The 16,641-nt window shown below is 42.7% G+C and overlaps 2 protein-coding genes across 2 annotated transcripts in view; one reads left to right on the top strand and one right to left on the bottom strand.

Annotated features, from left to right (window-relative positions):
• Nucleotides 1-2,894, bottom strand: part of CLIP2 (CAP-Gly domain containing linker protein 2) — a 96,617-nt gene extending 93,723 nt beyond the window's left edge. Inside the window, exon 1 of the mRNA XM_005494192.4 lies at nucleotides 2,643-2,894. The gene's annotated coding sequence lies outside the window, so the exon portion shown is untranslated. The remainder of the gene's footprint in view (nucleotides 1-2,642) is intronic.
• A 5,237-nt stretch (nucleotides 2,895-8,131) lies between these two features.
• RFC2 (replication factor C subunit 2) lies at nucleotides 8,132-16,389 on the top strand. Its single transcript, XM_074556943.1, has 11 exons — nucleotides 8,132-8,344; nucleotides 9,967-10,036; nucleotides 10,722-10,763; nucleotides 11,142-11,248; nucleotides 12,387-12,488; nucleotides 13,208-13,308; nucleotides 13,960-14,117; nucleotides 14,469-14,534; nucleotides 15,001-15,081; nucleotides 15,440-15,553; nucleotides 16,186-16,389. Exons 1-11 carry the CDS (start codon nucleotides 8,223-8,225, stop codon nucleotides 16,294-16,296), a joined length of 1,074 nt encoding a protein of 357 aa, XP_074413044.1. The 5' UTR covers nucleotides 8,132-8,222; the 3' UTR covers nucleotides 16,297-16,389.
• The last annotated feature ends 252 nt before the right edge of the window (nucleotides 16,390-16,641 follow it).

The following is a 16,641-nucleotide window of genomic DNA, read 5'->3' as shown; positions in this document are numbered from 1 at the left end:
GTCTAGAGATTAAAATTAATATTCTTCAAAATCTAAGACCTTTTAATGAGCTATTGGTCAACTCCTATTTAACTAAACCTATACAGTGTCCTACACAAATACCCTGCATGTACAAATATGTAAATAAATACATGCATATGGACATGCTTATTAATATGCATAAACCCTGCACAAATGTAATTGTTGAAGTCATTAAAAGAGGAAGTCAAATGTGCTCAGTATAGGGAATGAAGGCCAAACTTCTCTCTTCTTGGGCAAGGCATTTAAAACTTTCCTGGTTTAGTTTTGCCACATGTATATTGGCAGCATCTTTTTTTCCAGTAAATGTGCCAGCTGGATGAAAGATTTTTAGCCATTCAGGTAAAGTTTCTATCAAAATGTCACTGACAAGCATACATGCAGAACTGGAAAGCTAAATCTCAGAAGAGACTTGGAAACAATTATAAAAATATATCTACCAAACTGACCTGTTCTTAGCTGATATGAGTACTGAATTCAGGGACTGTCTTAGGAGAATTATTAAGGAGGATCCAGAAATGGTGTGGGAATCAGTCTCAGATCTCAGCTCTGGTACCAGTATAACAGTCAAAAGAAATATCTACATGAAAAGCTCTGCTTGGCAGCCTGGAAAGCTCCAGGACAAATGATGTTTAGGGGATAATAGTTCCTAAAGCCCAGAAAAAAAAAAAAACCATAGTAAATACTTTTGGTATTTACTCATAAGAAAGTAGTATTTGACATCCCTTCACTTCATCCATTAAGTCTTCAAAGTAGGAGCTCAAGCACAGTAACCAACAGGGTAAACATTATTATTTAATATTATTGTTTGTATATCCTGTCTATTAAATCTGAACAAAGTGCCAAGACAAGACGAGCTGCAAGAAAAATTAAGCTAATGCAGAAGAATCTTGATAAACTCTTGAAACTCATAGAAAAATCAAAGTGTGATTCAGCTATGACAAGAGATTGTACAACTCTACATTCATCTGGACAAATAATAAAAAAAAGGTGGGGAAGAGACTGAAAGCCAAGCATTAGCCATCCAAGATTTCAGTTCAAACTGCAATGTTTTAATTCCTTAGTTACAAACTGCTTGAAACAAGGTATTACAAAGTCAGCTGTTCCTGGGTGCTGGCTCCAGACAGCACAGCTCACACTGCAAACAGACACTGGACAAAACTCTCGAGCCCTTTCCTCTCTCCTCTGTTCTCCTTGTCAGTGAGGCCAGAGGCATCAGCAACCACAGCAATAAAAACCACTGGCAGTGGTTTCCTCCCTTCGTGGCTCCAGGAGAACAGCTCATATTTTATTCATGAAAAACGAGGCCTCTGGAGGTCTAAGCATAAAAAAACAGGAAGCAAATATTTCTTGGGGACAGTTGGTCACAGGCTGGCGAGTGTCCAGGACACCAGGGAGGAGGGGCAGGGGTGCAGGGTGGAAGGATGAAAGCTGCTTTCCCTGCAGCCTTCCTGCCAGGGTAGGGAGGAGATGACAAAGGGCAAACTGCACCCAGAACGTCTGGAAATCTCCAGGACAAATGATGTTTAGGGGACAGAAAGGAGGATCCCAAAGGGCAAACTGCACCCAGAATGTCTGCAAATTTCCAGGACAAATGATGTTTAGGGGATAGAAAGGAGGATCCCAAAGGGCAAACTGCACCCAGAATGTCAGTGTGCTGACCCAGAGGGGAACACACTCAGCTGCTGTCCTGCAGTGGGGATCCTGCAGGGAGTCACTGCCTCAGAGGGGCCATCCAAGATGTGCAGTCAGCACAGATGCATTAAATGATGGGATCCCTTCAAGGTCTAGTTAGGAGACCTTAATGTTTACCCCAGCCACTTGCACAAGTTTTTACTTTGAGTTCTCTGCGTAATTCCTCTCCCCACTTTGCCATGCTTCACTCCTGTCCCAAAATGACATCACTCTAAAGATTGTTCTGCAAGTGCCTTTTAGAACAGGACCACTCCTGAGGCCAGAATAAGCACCTTAATGGGAAAAGAGATCTCCTCCCAGACAGACACACAGCCCTCTTCCATTTCCCTGTTACCAGTAAACAATCCTCTGGAATCCTTTGCTTTCCTGAGATGATGTGAAGGTGCAGATGTCCTTTGTCAGCTCCAGTTGTGTGCACAGGAACAGCCATCAGTCCCTCACAGCTCAAACCCATCACCCAGCACTGCCTGTGCCTCCCCTCAGGAGCCTTTCCTGGTTGTGAACTTTAATTATTTTGCACAGGACACTAACAAAAACTTTCTGAGAAGCCTAAGCTTGAATTCTGGAACCTTAAGGGAAAGAAAGATGCTACTTGTTACTTTCTGACAGACTTTCTAAGAGATGACACATGCAGAAGAGTTATTTCTAGAAAACTACAGAAGAAATGTAAATGTTTTACATTAACATGCCTCCTCCATTGTTTTAATTACTGCCTAATGAATTTTAGCCCTCGGAATATATCCCTTGTATGGCTGAGAAAATGAGAAATAAGTCATAGCAGAGCAGTCAGAATGAAAGGAAGAGGAAAAACCAACACAAAAACAAACACACACATGAGGAGAGGCAGAAAAATGCACTCAGAGATCTGAAGATAATAACTCCTTTTTTATTTTTGTTATTTTTCTCACATTTTCTATCATGACCCTTACCTTGACCTTTTGCTAAATTCGTCCTTTATGCTTTAGGAACTTGATGCCTTGGAATACAGCAACTCTTCCTTCTGACACTTCTAAATCCATGCTCTGCAGACTTGAATGAATCCAGAGTTCCACAGCCTGGACTGGAAGTTAAATCCTGGACTGTTGATATTGATACTGCATTTCCATCTGTGCCATGTACAGAATGAGTGCAGATGAATGTTAAGATTTATTCTGTTGCATTCAGCCAGACAAGGTCTCTGATGAAGTTTTGCCCAGCATTTAGAGACTAGAGGAACTGAAATGGGTTGCATAATGCCATGCAGAACCAATTAGGGGCAGTCAGGGGAGAATGTTCCCAGACTGCTAATGCAAGGAATGAGCACAGAAAGTACAAATGCTGGATGCACTCTGGCAGCACTGGCTACGTGGTCTCTGACCAAAAGTCAAGCAATACTTGACTTGAATAATACTTGAATAATGTTGTATTGTATAATTGTACTTTTTAATGTTACTTTGTAACATTAAAAAGTACAATTCACTTTCTATCAGATTTGTTGCAAATTTCTTTTGAAGTTTCTGGTAAACATAAATCAAGCCAGTCCACATTCCCATTTTTATGAGAAACAGAGACCAAGTGTTAAATCTGAAAACACAAAGTGAGTGGCACACTGATAAAAGAATGGATGAACCACCCATATTGCCTACCTCCATTTCAAACTCTTGCATTGTACCAATCAGAGCCCCCAAATCATTACTCTGGTTCTGCACCAGCTTGGGGCTCAGTCTCCAAGCAGAAAGCTCACAGATCCATCAGGTTCCTTCTTCTTCTTTAAGATCCTTTCCCTTACACAAGGGAGCCCCAGCAAGCACTTGCTCTGCAGGATGCTCATTGCAACATTGACATTTGGCAGTGAGTCATGCACAGAGCCACTTTCTCAGCTTCCTCAGTGAAAAGGTGAAGGCTGTGTCCTCCCTGGAGGCAAACAGAACCCTGCTGCACTAATCTAATGGTGACATAAGATCCTGACACACAGGAGGAAAGGTGATGCTCCACACCAGCTCCAGCTGCAGGTGCTCCCAGTGAGGCTGCACCAGAAGAAAAGCATGGCAAGCACAAAAGATCATTCCCCTCTCCTACACTTTCAGCTTCATTGACCGTGTTAGGAGCCAACAGCTGCATTTTGGCATCTAGGAACAATGTATGTGTAGAGAATTCACCTGGTTTGCAGACCAAAGAGGAATTCTAGGAGAAAGTCAATTCTCCTGGATGTCATGGGTGACCTGTGTGCCTTTAACCCAGGTTTCCATACTCCCTCTACTGACTAAAGCTGTAACGATGCAGCTGGAGTTGGGCTGGACACTCGGTGCTCTCTATTATGTGCTTACAGGAGAAAAAGAAAGGAACTCTCAGTCACATTTTCAGTCTTAAGCACCCAAAGGGCAGGAGAGTAGGACTGGCTGGTCACTGCTGCTGCATCCTTTTCTTGTAACCTTGTGTAAAGCTCTGGAGAAATGCCTCAACACATGCAGAAAAATCATAATAAAGCTTCTCTGGCTTAAAACAGCACTTAAAACCCATTCTTGTAAATATTTTCAGAAACCAATTGTAAAGATGTGCAACTTTAGAGTCTCCCAGAAGCAATAAGCTGAACTTAATCTTTCCACTGCTCTGTCACCATGACCTGTGCCCTGCCTCAGTTCCAGCACTATGAATTTCCTAACTGCAGATGTTGGTGGCACGCTGCTTAAAATTTTGTGTGGCAGCATTAAAAAAGAGATTTAAAGTAATTAATGAAACTGTAAAAAACAATGAGATGCTGCAAGTAAAAGTGCTCAGGTGTCACTTTGTATTTAGCCAGAGTGTGCTGGTGAGCTGCTGTTGCTCTGCAGCTCTTGGAGATGCACAAGAGGAAGGATGAGGCAGTGGATGGGGGAAATAAAAAGGGAAATAAATGTGGGACCTCAGCCATTACACTTAGCAAGAGATTTTAAAGGGTACCCATAAAATTAGCTCAGCACAGCTGTACCCCCAGGGCCATTGTATGGACAAACACATGAAGAATGGACATGATGCTACAAGAACAAGTTAATACCTGTATATGCTGACAGCATTGTCCCAGTTTGCTCCAGAGCTCAAGCACAGGAATCAGGGCCCCTGTCAGTCTTGGGTGCAGATACGTCAGGCCCAGGAACTCCTAATGTGGTGATGCCCCAGCTCATGAAGCACCAGCCCAGCCTCCCTTCTAACAGCCCCACCATTACTTTCACTCCCACTACTTGTTCTAGCTCTGCTCTCTGCTTTCAGCCTCAGTGAGCACAAGATGAAAAGGTTGGTACCACGAGAATTCATTCCCCTGTCTCCAGCCCAGCTGTGTGAGAGAGGGCAGAGAGGGAACAGCCTGCAAGGGGACTGCAGAGTGCACAGGCCCTGGCAGTGAGGTGATCTGAGCTCTGTCACCCACCTGTGGCTGTCAAACTGCAGCAGTGGGGCCAGCGATGCACAGCCAAGGAACTCTGCACTTCTCTCACTACTGCATCTCAAGGCCTCAGCCCCTGGCCTTGTACACCTGCAGTATAACATGCATGAGTGTTAGCCCTAACTGCAACAGTCAGCGGAACTCACAGATTTAACCCAAAAGCAAAACAGCCTTGAATGGTAAATGGTTCTCCCCTCCCTCCCCAAACCACTGCACATAAGAAATTTTTATTACTGAATTTACAGATCCATGCTTTTTGTTAACAATTGCCTGAAGTTAGTTTCCTCTCATGCTTTATTTCTATTGCTTTCTGGGTTTTACACCTCACATCACCCTCACTCTTGCTTTTCACTGTCTTCAGCTACTGCCTCACTTTTAGCGTGTTCTAATTTCAATTTGTTGTTCAAACTCCAAACAAGCCACCCTCACTTTCACCAACCATAGCATGCAAAGCAGCAATTCTTTAGCCACAACTTCTGCATTTACCCAACTCTCTGACAAAATATGTTGTGCTGGGCTTCAGTTTCCCCATGGGGACTGGAGCTGGTCTGAGAGGAGCTTCCATATGATCTGTAGTAGTCCTGTTCCAAACACCTCAAGAATTTGCAGCTGGGACTTCCTTGCTGCTGTGCCAAGATCATGATTTATTTCTCTGATGGGGATCTCCATGCTAGTAATAGATGCTGTTTGAATAGACTGAAGAGGATCACTCCCACTGATGAATAAACCATCAGCAAAAAGCCTTTCTCTGTACTCTCTGCTGATTATGAGTACTTAGTAAGCTGTTCTGTACATCTTTTGGGGTGTGAGGGAGAAAGCTCTGAAAGGATCATCTTAAATTCAGGAGTATTCTCCTTTCAGGATAACACAGTACATCTGCAAACACGTGTATTTAGGCATTGCTGATCACACATCAAAAGTTCTGCTATTTCAGCACTGAATTTGGAATTCATTTCACTCTGGATGTATCCTGTGATCTCAACTGCCAGACTACAATAAGAACTGTTTGGATTTTGGGATATGATGGGTTTTCAAGCTTTCAGCTCACATGTGCCTGTACACCTATCCCTAGCAATATTGTTGTGCCTTCAATAAATACTTGTTCTGTGTTTGATAAACCACTGTGAGAGCTCCTGCCCATGCCAGGGCTGCAGCTCTTTAGGAGACCATGCTCAAAACTACATTTCAACTGTTAGCAGGAACATATCACCCAATCTGTCATCAGGCTCTCTGCAACAATCCTTATCATTAGCCTTGCTTATTGTCCTGTGAGTGCTTATCAGCAGCAATTCCACACACAGAGTGGTAGAATTAATGCTGGCCAGGAAAGTGATAGCTTATCTAGAAGCTGGTACTTCCTAAGAGCAGAACTCCTGTTTAATTTGGCAAGAAATCAAAGCATACCCAGGGTGCTGCACTGACAGGCTGTTATGACCAGCAGTATTTCACTGTTTCGTGTTGGATTCTGATGAGCACTGCAGAAAATGAAATCTAAAGACAGGAGTAACAGAGTGAGTTTGAGAATTACAGGAATGATCAGTCCAATTACAAAAAAAAAAAATCAACAAAAAAACCCAATTCTCCCCTTCAAATACCATATAATTGTGGTGTTATTTAATTATCTTCTTTTCCTCCACTGGAGGTGGTCAATCCACTGGTGATGTTAACTCAGGCATATGAAGGGTGCAGAACAATTCCAATTTTACCCTTACACAACAGTTATCCCACAACCGCTAGGAACTACTACAGCTATTAACAAAAACAATGTGCAAAACAAGATTAAAGCACTTACCATAAAAACTCAGATATGAGACTGTACTTTGCCAAACAGAAACTTCACCCTCCAGAGTTTTAGAGTATCAGGAGAAACTCATTAAACTCCATCACTGTCAGGCCATGGGCAGACCCAGTTTTACAGGCTGAAAGCAAATGCTCATATGTCAGCCTCAAAATACCAGTAAGAGGCACTGACAGAAACACAGGAATACAAATGTTGTGATGAGTAAGAGGAAGTTACTCTCTCAGAGGAGCATCACTGCTCACACTGAGCTGCAAATATGGTCAGTTCTGAGTTCCTGCCTCACACCAATCTTAAATTAGAAACACTTCTCAAGGAATCAGGGCCCAGACTGAAGGACAGATGCTCTGTGCACTGAGCTAACACAAATGTCATTAATTATGTGGAGCATAAACAGAGCTGGAAGATGTACCAAGGCCCCAGTAACTACTGAGGTTGAAAATCTGTACTGATTTCCAAATTCTAATGCTATGGAAACAACAACCCAGTTCTCTGTCAGGGGCTGGTTGCATGTAGGGGCACCAATGAGCTTGGTACCATCTCATCAAAATTATAAATTAAGAAAAATAAAAAAGTCTTGACTTAGGTGGATGAGCCACCTTTACTTAACCTGGAAAAGAACATTTAGAAACATAGAATCTCAGAATGGTTTGGGTTGGAAAGGATCTTAAAGCTCATTTCATTCCACCCCCTGCCATGGGGACACTTTCCAGCAGACAGGATTGCTCCAAGCCCATCCAGCCTGCCCTTGAACACTTCCAGGAACAAACAGAGCCAGAATCATCCCCCGACTATAACATAACATTACTGCTTACAGTATTTTGCAATGCATCCTCTATTGTTTTCATTTGGAGAAAGGGGGGCGTAAATAGACGTAGATAGAAAAAGCAAAGTTTTAGACCCCTGAAAAAATACAAACATATTATTGATTAATTGTTGTTGTTATTATCTTAACACTCAGTATGGTAGGAAGCCCAGCGAATCCAAACGGACGAGTACAAGCCCACACAGCCGTGCTGCGAGCGGCCTCCCCTCACCCACAGGCCGGCACTATCGCCCGGCACGGCCATCACGGGCTTGGGCTGCCGCCTCTCCGCCTCACTAAGCAGCCACAGAAGCTGGAGACCGGCTGGAGAGCGTAGATCCAGGCCGGAGAGCGCTCACCCCGGCTGCAGAGCGCAAAACCCGGCCGCCGAGCCAAATCCCGGCTGCCTCCCCCAGCCCGCCCCAGAGGCGGGCCCGCCCGCGGCCCTCCCTCCTCTCACGGCGGCGGCAACACCAGGGAGCCAGGCCGTGAGCGGCAGCTGCGCCACCATGGAGGTGGATATGGCGGAGGAGGAGGAGAAGGCCGGGCCGTCGGCAGGAGAGAAGCGGGGACCGACAGACCCCGCGGGAGCCGCGCCCGGCGGCGGCAGCGGCCACTACGAGCTGCCCTGGTGAGCGGGGACAGCGGGTGAGGGAGCGCGGCCGCCCTGAGCCGCCATGATGGGGCAGCAGGCGGGGCGAAGGGTGGGCGGGGCGCGCGGTCATTGGTGCAGAGCGGAAAGGGGGGCGGGACTCTGCGCGGCAGAGCCAATGGGGTGAGGGCGGGCGCTGGTGGCGGGAAGGCGGGGGGGTGTGGCGGCTGAGGGGACCATGGCGGCCGGAGCCGGCCAGGACCAGACCCTAGTGTTCAGCGCTGTCCCCCGGTGCCCGCCTGGCTGCCGGACCTCGGTCTGGCTCGGAACCGGGACTCTGCCTGTGCCCTATGCTCTGCCCCGTCTGTTGCCGGGGCTGGGAAGGCAGGAATCACAGAATGGTTTGGGTTGGAAGGGACCTTAGAGGTCCATCTCGTTCCAGCCTCCTGTCATGGGCAGGACACCTTCCACTAAACCAGGCTGCTGCAAGCCCTGTCTAACCTGGCCTGGAACAGTTCCAGAAATCAATAGTGAAGAAAACACCATTGTTTACCATTGGAAACAAATGGGAAGGAAATCCCAGTTCCTTGTGACACAGAGAAGGTCAGCCCTGCACTGTGCTGACCATGGGACAACACAGGGTGGCTTCTCCCCTCAGGCTGTGGTACCGAATTCCTGTTCCAGCTGATCATTTTTTCTCTCCTTTTGCTTTTTTGTACCAATGGAAGTAAAGCCTTTCAGGGTGCTGAGGCCCTGGACAGGTTGCCCAGAGCAGTTGTGGCCGCCCCATCCTTGGAAGTGTTCAAGGCCAGGCTGGACCTGGAGCAGCCTGGGACAGTGGAAGGTGGTGGAATGAGATGGGCTTGTGAAAAACACCAATCACTTTTTTAAAAAAGCTTAATAGTAATAAAATGGTTATAAAAATAGTAATATAATTAGAGTAATAAAAATTTGGACAATTAGGATTCAGGACAATATGAGACAATAGAAACAAAGAGTTACGGATGGTCCAGGTAATTTTTCTGGGCAAAATAAGCCCCAAAAAAGGACCCACGTTAACAGAGGATTAACCCTTAAAAGCAACAGCCTGTTGCATATTCATACATCTCATGCATGATGCATAAATTCCATTCAAACACAGGATTCTCTCTGGTCAATGTCAGCTTCTTCCTCCTAATCCTGACAGCATCTTCAGGGCTGAGCAAGGTGGGAAGAACTCGATAAGGGAACAATAAATTGTTTTTCCCTGAAAGATTTAGGTGTGGCTGCTACCTTGGCATCTTACATAGCATAGTTTCTATTTTAACATTATGTTATAAGCTAAAACTATATCTAACACACTACTTAAGAAAATTAATGCAGCATAACTTTCTAACATAACACATATAATACTAATTTTAATATTTGCTAAAAGCCAATCATAAAATACACATTTTTCACATTTTAAGGTCCCTTCCAACCCAAACCATTCTGGGGTTCTCTGAGTCAATGATTAGTGCTGTGCTTAGCAATGACAGACACCCTGCAGCACTTGCACTGAACTCAATGTCCAGCCATATTTGTCCCGTGCTCTCTTAGCATAATCCTCCTTGTCCATCACTTTAGAGTTCAATTAAAGTGTTATGAGATGTGGTGAAGTGTGTGGGGTTTTACTTTTACAGGGTGGAAAAATACAGACCCATGAAACTGTCTGAAATAGTTGGAAATGAAGATACTGTGAGCAGGTTGGAGGTGTGTAGCTGTCCCTGTACCTTTTTACAGGTTATCTATAAAAACATATTTCTGTGTAGGTCCACATTTGTATTGTATTTTTACATCTGTGCTTGAGTATGTGGAAGAAACTTTCCTGATTTACTTAAAAATTTACAAATTTTACATTATATTTGAATGCTGTGTAAGGAAATATGCCTTCTTCAATTGGGATGTTTAAAATAAAGCATTTGATGCAGTTTAGAGAATTTGTAGCTGTTACAATAATACTGTTTCCATTAATAAATATAATTTGTATAACAACAGAAAGAAATAGAATAGTTTTTTTGGAAAAGAAATGTTTGCCATATCAATTGTTCCCTGAATGTCTCCAACATGAAATTCTAACTATTCCAGGATTCTATAATTCTATGACAAATTAATCTGTGAACACAGTATTTGTTAACAGAAAGATTATACTATTAAGAATATAATTAAACAGGTGCAAAGGAAAGGCAAGAGTACTAAAGACCTGTGGCATTAAGTGCTTTTAAATACTTCTGTATTTTTCTAGGGGCTGATTTCTAACAGTTCAATTAAAAAAAAACCCCAAAAATATGAAAGAGCAAGGTTCAAAAAATTGAAATAGGAAGGGAAAATTAATAGAATGGAAACTATTTGTTCATGTTATTTTCTTACATAATTTCTTTTTATCATTCTTTCTTAGGTCTTTGCAAAGGAGGGAAATGTACCAAACATTATAATTGCTGTGAGTATTGCTGTGTTGTGCTGTATTTCAGTGTTGGGCCTGGATTTGAAATCCAGCCAGGGTGGCCTCCAGTACAGATGGGCTTTGTGCCTGAGTGTGCTGGTGAGGGAGATGTTGTTCTGGGGTTTTGGAGCAATGTTCTTGGCAGAATACAGAGGGAAACAAGTTTAAATCTACCTCAGGTACCTGCTGAAACACATCCTGTGCTTATCTCCTCTGTTGGGGCAGGATCCTGAGCTCAGGCACAGCTTCCAGGCTGATGTTTGCTCTGCAGTTCCTCTGTTGCAGCCTTTTTCATGACTGAGGAGATTTATAGAGAGCACAACTTAAAAAATTTCATTAAATTTACCAGAACTTGTTGCACTGTCACATTTTTAGGGCCCTCCAGGAACAGGTAAAACCACCAGTATCCTGTGTTTGGCTCGTGCTCTGCTTGGTCCTGCATTAAAGGATGCTGTTCTGGAGCTGAATGCCTCAAATGACAGGTGAGAATGGATAAACCTTACCAAGTTTTTAATGAAGAAGCAAATTTCCATTAAACTGAGGCCAGTTTGATGGGCTTAATGCTATAGTAAGGCCTTTAAGAGTTATTTTAATGCATTCTTTCCAGTTAAAAGTTAGACAATCTTTAGTGTTCACCCATCAACACAGATATTATTTCTTGATGTTTTATAAACTTTATAGATACTTTCATCTGTGAAAATATAAACAGATAGAGTGCAGAATCCATAATGGTACTTTTGTCTCAAATCTCTTTGAAGGAGTTAAGCTTCCCACTGCATTCATGAGGATCCTAAGAATGAAAAGTGAACAGGTTGTTTATAGCCAAACCCTTCAGTGCTCAGAGTGAGAGAAATGGGGGTTATAAGGGCAGCTGAGGATTGAAATGTAGGATCAGGGTGTGTAGAAGACACCGACCATACTCCAAGGATCAGCCACTAAGGGCTGATTTTATTTCCCAAGTTCTCTTCAGACCCATCCTGAAGTATTCTGACATTTCCTGGTGGGTTGTCTGAACACAATGCACTTTACCCACCCTGTTAATATCACTTATAGATGAACTACAGAATCACAACATTCTTGTTGTAAACAGAACAAACAAGTAAAATCCTTTCTTAATAAAAATAGGTCTTTGAATGGACTCTTTCTAGGAAAATGTCTGTGTTGTGTTGATATGATTCAGTGTTGATATAATTCAGTCTATCCAGATGTTTACCCTAAACTCTTCTGAGCTACAGCTGGGTCTGTGGATGGAGCTGTGGGAAGAACTGGCAAAGCAATCTTAAATGCTTCTGCCTTTGTTTATTTATTACCCTTGTGCCAAACATAAGTCATTTTGTGGTGGTACTGCAAGTAAGGTTACTGGCTCTGTATATTTATATTGCTACTGTTGAATTATTTTCTTCAAGACCCCCAAAACCAAGAATTGTTGGTGTTTAAATCAGATCAGTGGGACAGTCTGGCTTGAAGCATGGTTCCACAGCAGTTGTGCTGAAACAGCTGAAGGGGCAGGACCAAACAGTGGTAGAATAGGAGCACTTCAGCTGCTGTGGCTGCTGAAAAAAAAAATCTATTCTGTGTTTTCACCCAACTTATCATGAATCAATTGAATTGTTGTTCCAGAGGCATTGATGTTGTAAGAAACAAAATCAAAATGTTTGCCCAGCAAAAGGTCACACTTCCAAAAGGTCGGCACAAAATAATCATCCTCGATGAAGCAGACAGGTATGTTGGTTTTTCCTGACCTCAGCTCCTGTGTAAAATGTGCTGCCTCTCTCCTGTCTGTAGAGCTCCAGCCTTGGACAGTATTGAGTGTTTCTATCAAGCTGTTCAAAATAATTTGGTAGGAAATGAATATGGATTGAACAGGGATCTTATGGGAGTGCTCACAGCAAGAAGACATCATTGCTTGAAAAGAGATGAATATTGACATGGAATGCTCTGGATATGGAACAGAGCAGTTTACTGGAAGGATGCCCCATCCCTGGAACTGCTCAAGGCCAGGCTGGACAGGGCTGGGAGCATCCTGATCTCATGGAAGGTGTCCCTGCCCATGGCAGGGGGTTGGAACTGGATGAGCTTTAAGGTCCCTTCCAACCAAACCATTTTGTGATTCTGTGATTCCTCTTTGGAAGGAGTTTGGCTCATGTAGAGAATTTCACTGGATGAAAATGGGATATTCTCCTCCTCCATATTCTTAGCAGTGCTCTTCAGAGCATTAATGATTTCATTTTGCATGTTATGGATGGCATTTTGCATGTTATGGAGGCCTCAGTGACTGCCTGCCTTGCAGGGTGGTTCTTCACATGACTAGAAAAAGCTGCTTAGTTTATCAAAGCACAGCTTAATACCAGTAAACTGAAGCTTACATGAAAATAGTTTTTAGGCTGCACCTGTGAGTGAGTGAAGGGCAAAATCTGCCCTAACTCCTTGTCTCCCCTCAGCATGACAGATGGAGCACAGCAAGCATTGAGAAGAACAATGGAGATTTATTCCAAAACAACACGTTTTGCACTGGCCTGCAATGCCTCTGACAAAATCATAGGTAAGTGCTGCTGCTTCCTGCTGTGTTCTCCATACTGCTGGCTAACTGCCAAGGCAGCTGCCAGAAATAGCTTGATCCAGATTGTTCCAAGAAAACATGGGGCTTCTGAAAAGTCAAGCCACCTGTATTTCAGCAGATAAAAGTTTAATTTTGTAGTCAGGGAACCCTCTGAGCAGCCATTTTTGATGGATGGTGCCATATGTGACTGCAGAAGCAGATTTCTCATGCTTTGGGTTTAATCTGCATCCAACTGCCACAGTTTAGGATGTTTGATGTATTTTTTACTGGGTATTGAACCCTTTTTGTCATTTCTGAATCACAGTCTTAAGTTTGATTATAGGTGAACACACTGCATCTTAGACTTCTCTTGAAAAAATAATGTGATAAACATCTATATTGAGAAATCCAGGAGAACAGAGGAAGCTGAGCTTTGTCTATATTTCCACATATCTGGGAAAATTCCATTAGCACATCTGGGCTCAAGGGAAAGACCATAAAAAATGAATGTGCTTAAGGAGAGGCTGTGTTCTGCTTGGAGCTTCCATGTCCTTTTTTCTTTGAAAGAATTGTTGGAAACTTAAATGAAGACATGTTTGTTTGTGGGTTTTTTTGAGAAAAAGAGAGAAGCTAATGCCACATCTCTGTCCTCAGAACCCATTCAGTCTCGGTGTGCAGTGCTGCGTTACACCAAGCTGACAGATGCACAGATCCTTGCCAGGCTGCTGAAAATTGTTGAGAAAGAGGATGTAGCATACACAGATGATGGACTAGAAGCCATTATCTTCACAGCTCAAGGTGATATGAGACAGGTAAAAGGAGAAAGACAGTAAAACAAAAGCTTCTGTTTAAACTTTTGAATTGCAGCTCTCAAGGATTTCTCTGGAGAGAATGAGCAAAGGAGGATATGACTTGTGGTCCAAGAGTTACTAAACTGTTTGGTTTTGTGAGGGTTTAAAATGCTCCTTAAAAGTGAGTTGGTGGGAAGTGGATACCAAATTTGTGGGAGGAAATAAAATCAGCATAAATTTGTGATTTTTTTTTTCTGTTGTTTAATGGCAAACTGCTTATTTGGCATCATTTCCTGAAGTGCATTTCATCCTGAGGAGGGGAGTGAGAAGTGGAGCACTTCAGAAAACAAAGTCTTATTTTTTCTTTCACAGGCATTAAACAACTTACAGTCCACATACTCTGGATTTGGCTTTATAAACAGTGAAAATGTCTTTAAGGTCAGTAACAGCTGAAAACAGTTTTCCCAGAAGTTTATTCCTGTGGCTGTGTGAGATTCCATTGGACACATCAGCCTCTTTGCTAGCTTGCAGACAGCCCTGTGTATGTAGCAGTTACAGCATTAGACTTTAAGTAGCCCTTGTGCCTTTTGAAAAGCCATCCCTAATGGCACTTCTGAGACCTTTGCAGCTCTCCAAAAGCACACAAATCCAATTACTGCTGAGAAATTTCAGTAATAACTTGGGAATCTATCACTTGGGTGTTCTCATTTCATGTGAGTCTGCCATATAGAACTACAGAATCACAATATAGAAGAATCTCAGAAGTCAGATTATTTAAAATTTAGTTTGTATTATGGAATATCTCTGATTCAGCACTTCAGCTCCATAGAAACTTGGTGAAAATACCAGAAGTTTAATACAAAGTCTTTTGATATTTTAAGTGTAATATTTCTCTTGGATACAGGTATGTGATGAGCCTCATCCTCTGCTGGTGAAGGAAATGATACAACACTGCATAAATGCAAATATTGATGAAGCATACAAGGTTGGTTTTCATGTCTTGTCTTCAGTACAGCCAGGCATTATTTATCTACAAAATTTTTTGTTTGCTTTGGGGAATTCACAGTGTGTGTTATTTTTTAAGATAAGGGCAATACCACGTAGATGAGTTGATAAACTAAATCCCTTTTGGGCAGGAGTTTGATCAGATAAGTTGATAAGTTGATCAGATAAGTAAGCCAACAAGCAAAAAAGGAAGTTGTAGTGAAATCAATTGCTAGATGCTTGAGGTTAAATCAGCTGATAAACAGTACATGCAATTTCAGCAATGATATACAGCTGTTCCAAAGGGAATATCCTTGACTCACCTGGCAGATAAATGGGGATTATTTTTGCCTGCACAGATTCTTGCCCACCTGTGGCGCCTTGGGTACTCTCCAGAAGATGTCATTGGCAATATCTTCCGTGTGTGTAAGACCTATCAAATGCCAGAATATCTGAAACTGGAATTTATCAAGGTTGGTACTCACTCAGCTCCTGATGGGGCCTGTTTAAGAAGAGAATGTGATCAGGGGCAGCCTCAGGGGTTTCTGTTTAAAATTTGTTGTATATTAGCATAAAGTACTTCTTGATTCATGCCTGCTTTTTCTCTCACTGCATCATCAGTTTGTCAGTGAGAAGTCACCTGGAGTTTAGCATCTCAACACCCACAGAAGTGCCAGAAGTCACTTTAGTGATCAGCTAAAATTAATAGCAGATGTAATGCTGAATTTATTAGTTATTTCAAAGCCTCAGATAACTCCTTTAAAATGTTTTTCAAGTGCATACTTGATTCTAGTCCAATAGATAGTAAAATATTAAATTAACAGAGAGTTGTTAGTCAGCTGTGTTATGGAATCACTCTTCATATTTGAAACCTGTCCTCATATGCAGGCACCTTGCTTCTTATAAAGGAAGTGGGAAAATACAGGCTTTGATTTAAAAAACAAAAGGCATTTTAGTTGGTTTATAGGAGTACATGCATTCTCAGAAGTAGAAGTGACTCAAAGCTGGTCTTTCAGCAGAAAGGGGTATGTTCTGTTTAGTCATTAGTAAAATATACACAGACTGGGGGAGTAAACAGCAGGCTTGACAATGTCTCTGTCACCAGGAAATTGGGTACACCCACATGAAGATAGCAGAAGGTGTGAACTCCCTGTTACAAATGGCTGGGCTGCTGGCTCGCCTGTGCCAGAAGACTGCAGCCCCTGCAGCCAGCTAGGGGCTCCTGCCTTCTGGGGGGAAACCAGGATTTGCTGCAAAAATGTTTCATACTGTTTTATTTAGACCAATAAAGATCTAAAATCTACTTTAACCCAGGAAATTGTATGTGTTTTATAAGCAGGATAGAAGAGAGGACTGTCACAGTCCAGAGCAATTGAGGTCTGTCCAGTGCACTTGGCAAAACTGTTTATGTCTTTGGTATTGAGAGCTAAACAGGAAAAACAGAAATGGAATCCTGTTGTTAGGGATTACACTTCTAGCCTGGTCATGAGTGATCTTACCAAGACCAAGAAGGAAATTTTTTTGCACAAAATTAAAGTTATAATTGAGACACATTGAGCAA

Source organism: Zonotrichia albicollis, chromosome 22 (assembly GCF_047830755.1).
Source record: "Zonotrichia albicollis isolate bZonAlb1 chromosome 22, bZonAlb1.hap1, whole genome shotgun sequence".
NCBI lineage: Eukaryota > Metazoa > Chordata > Aves > Passeriformes > Passerellidae > Zonotrichia > Zonotrichia albicollis.
The sequence above is the reverse complement of the archived record's forward strand: the minus strand, read 5'-3'. Positions and strand labels throughout refer to the sequence as shown.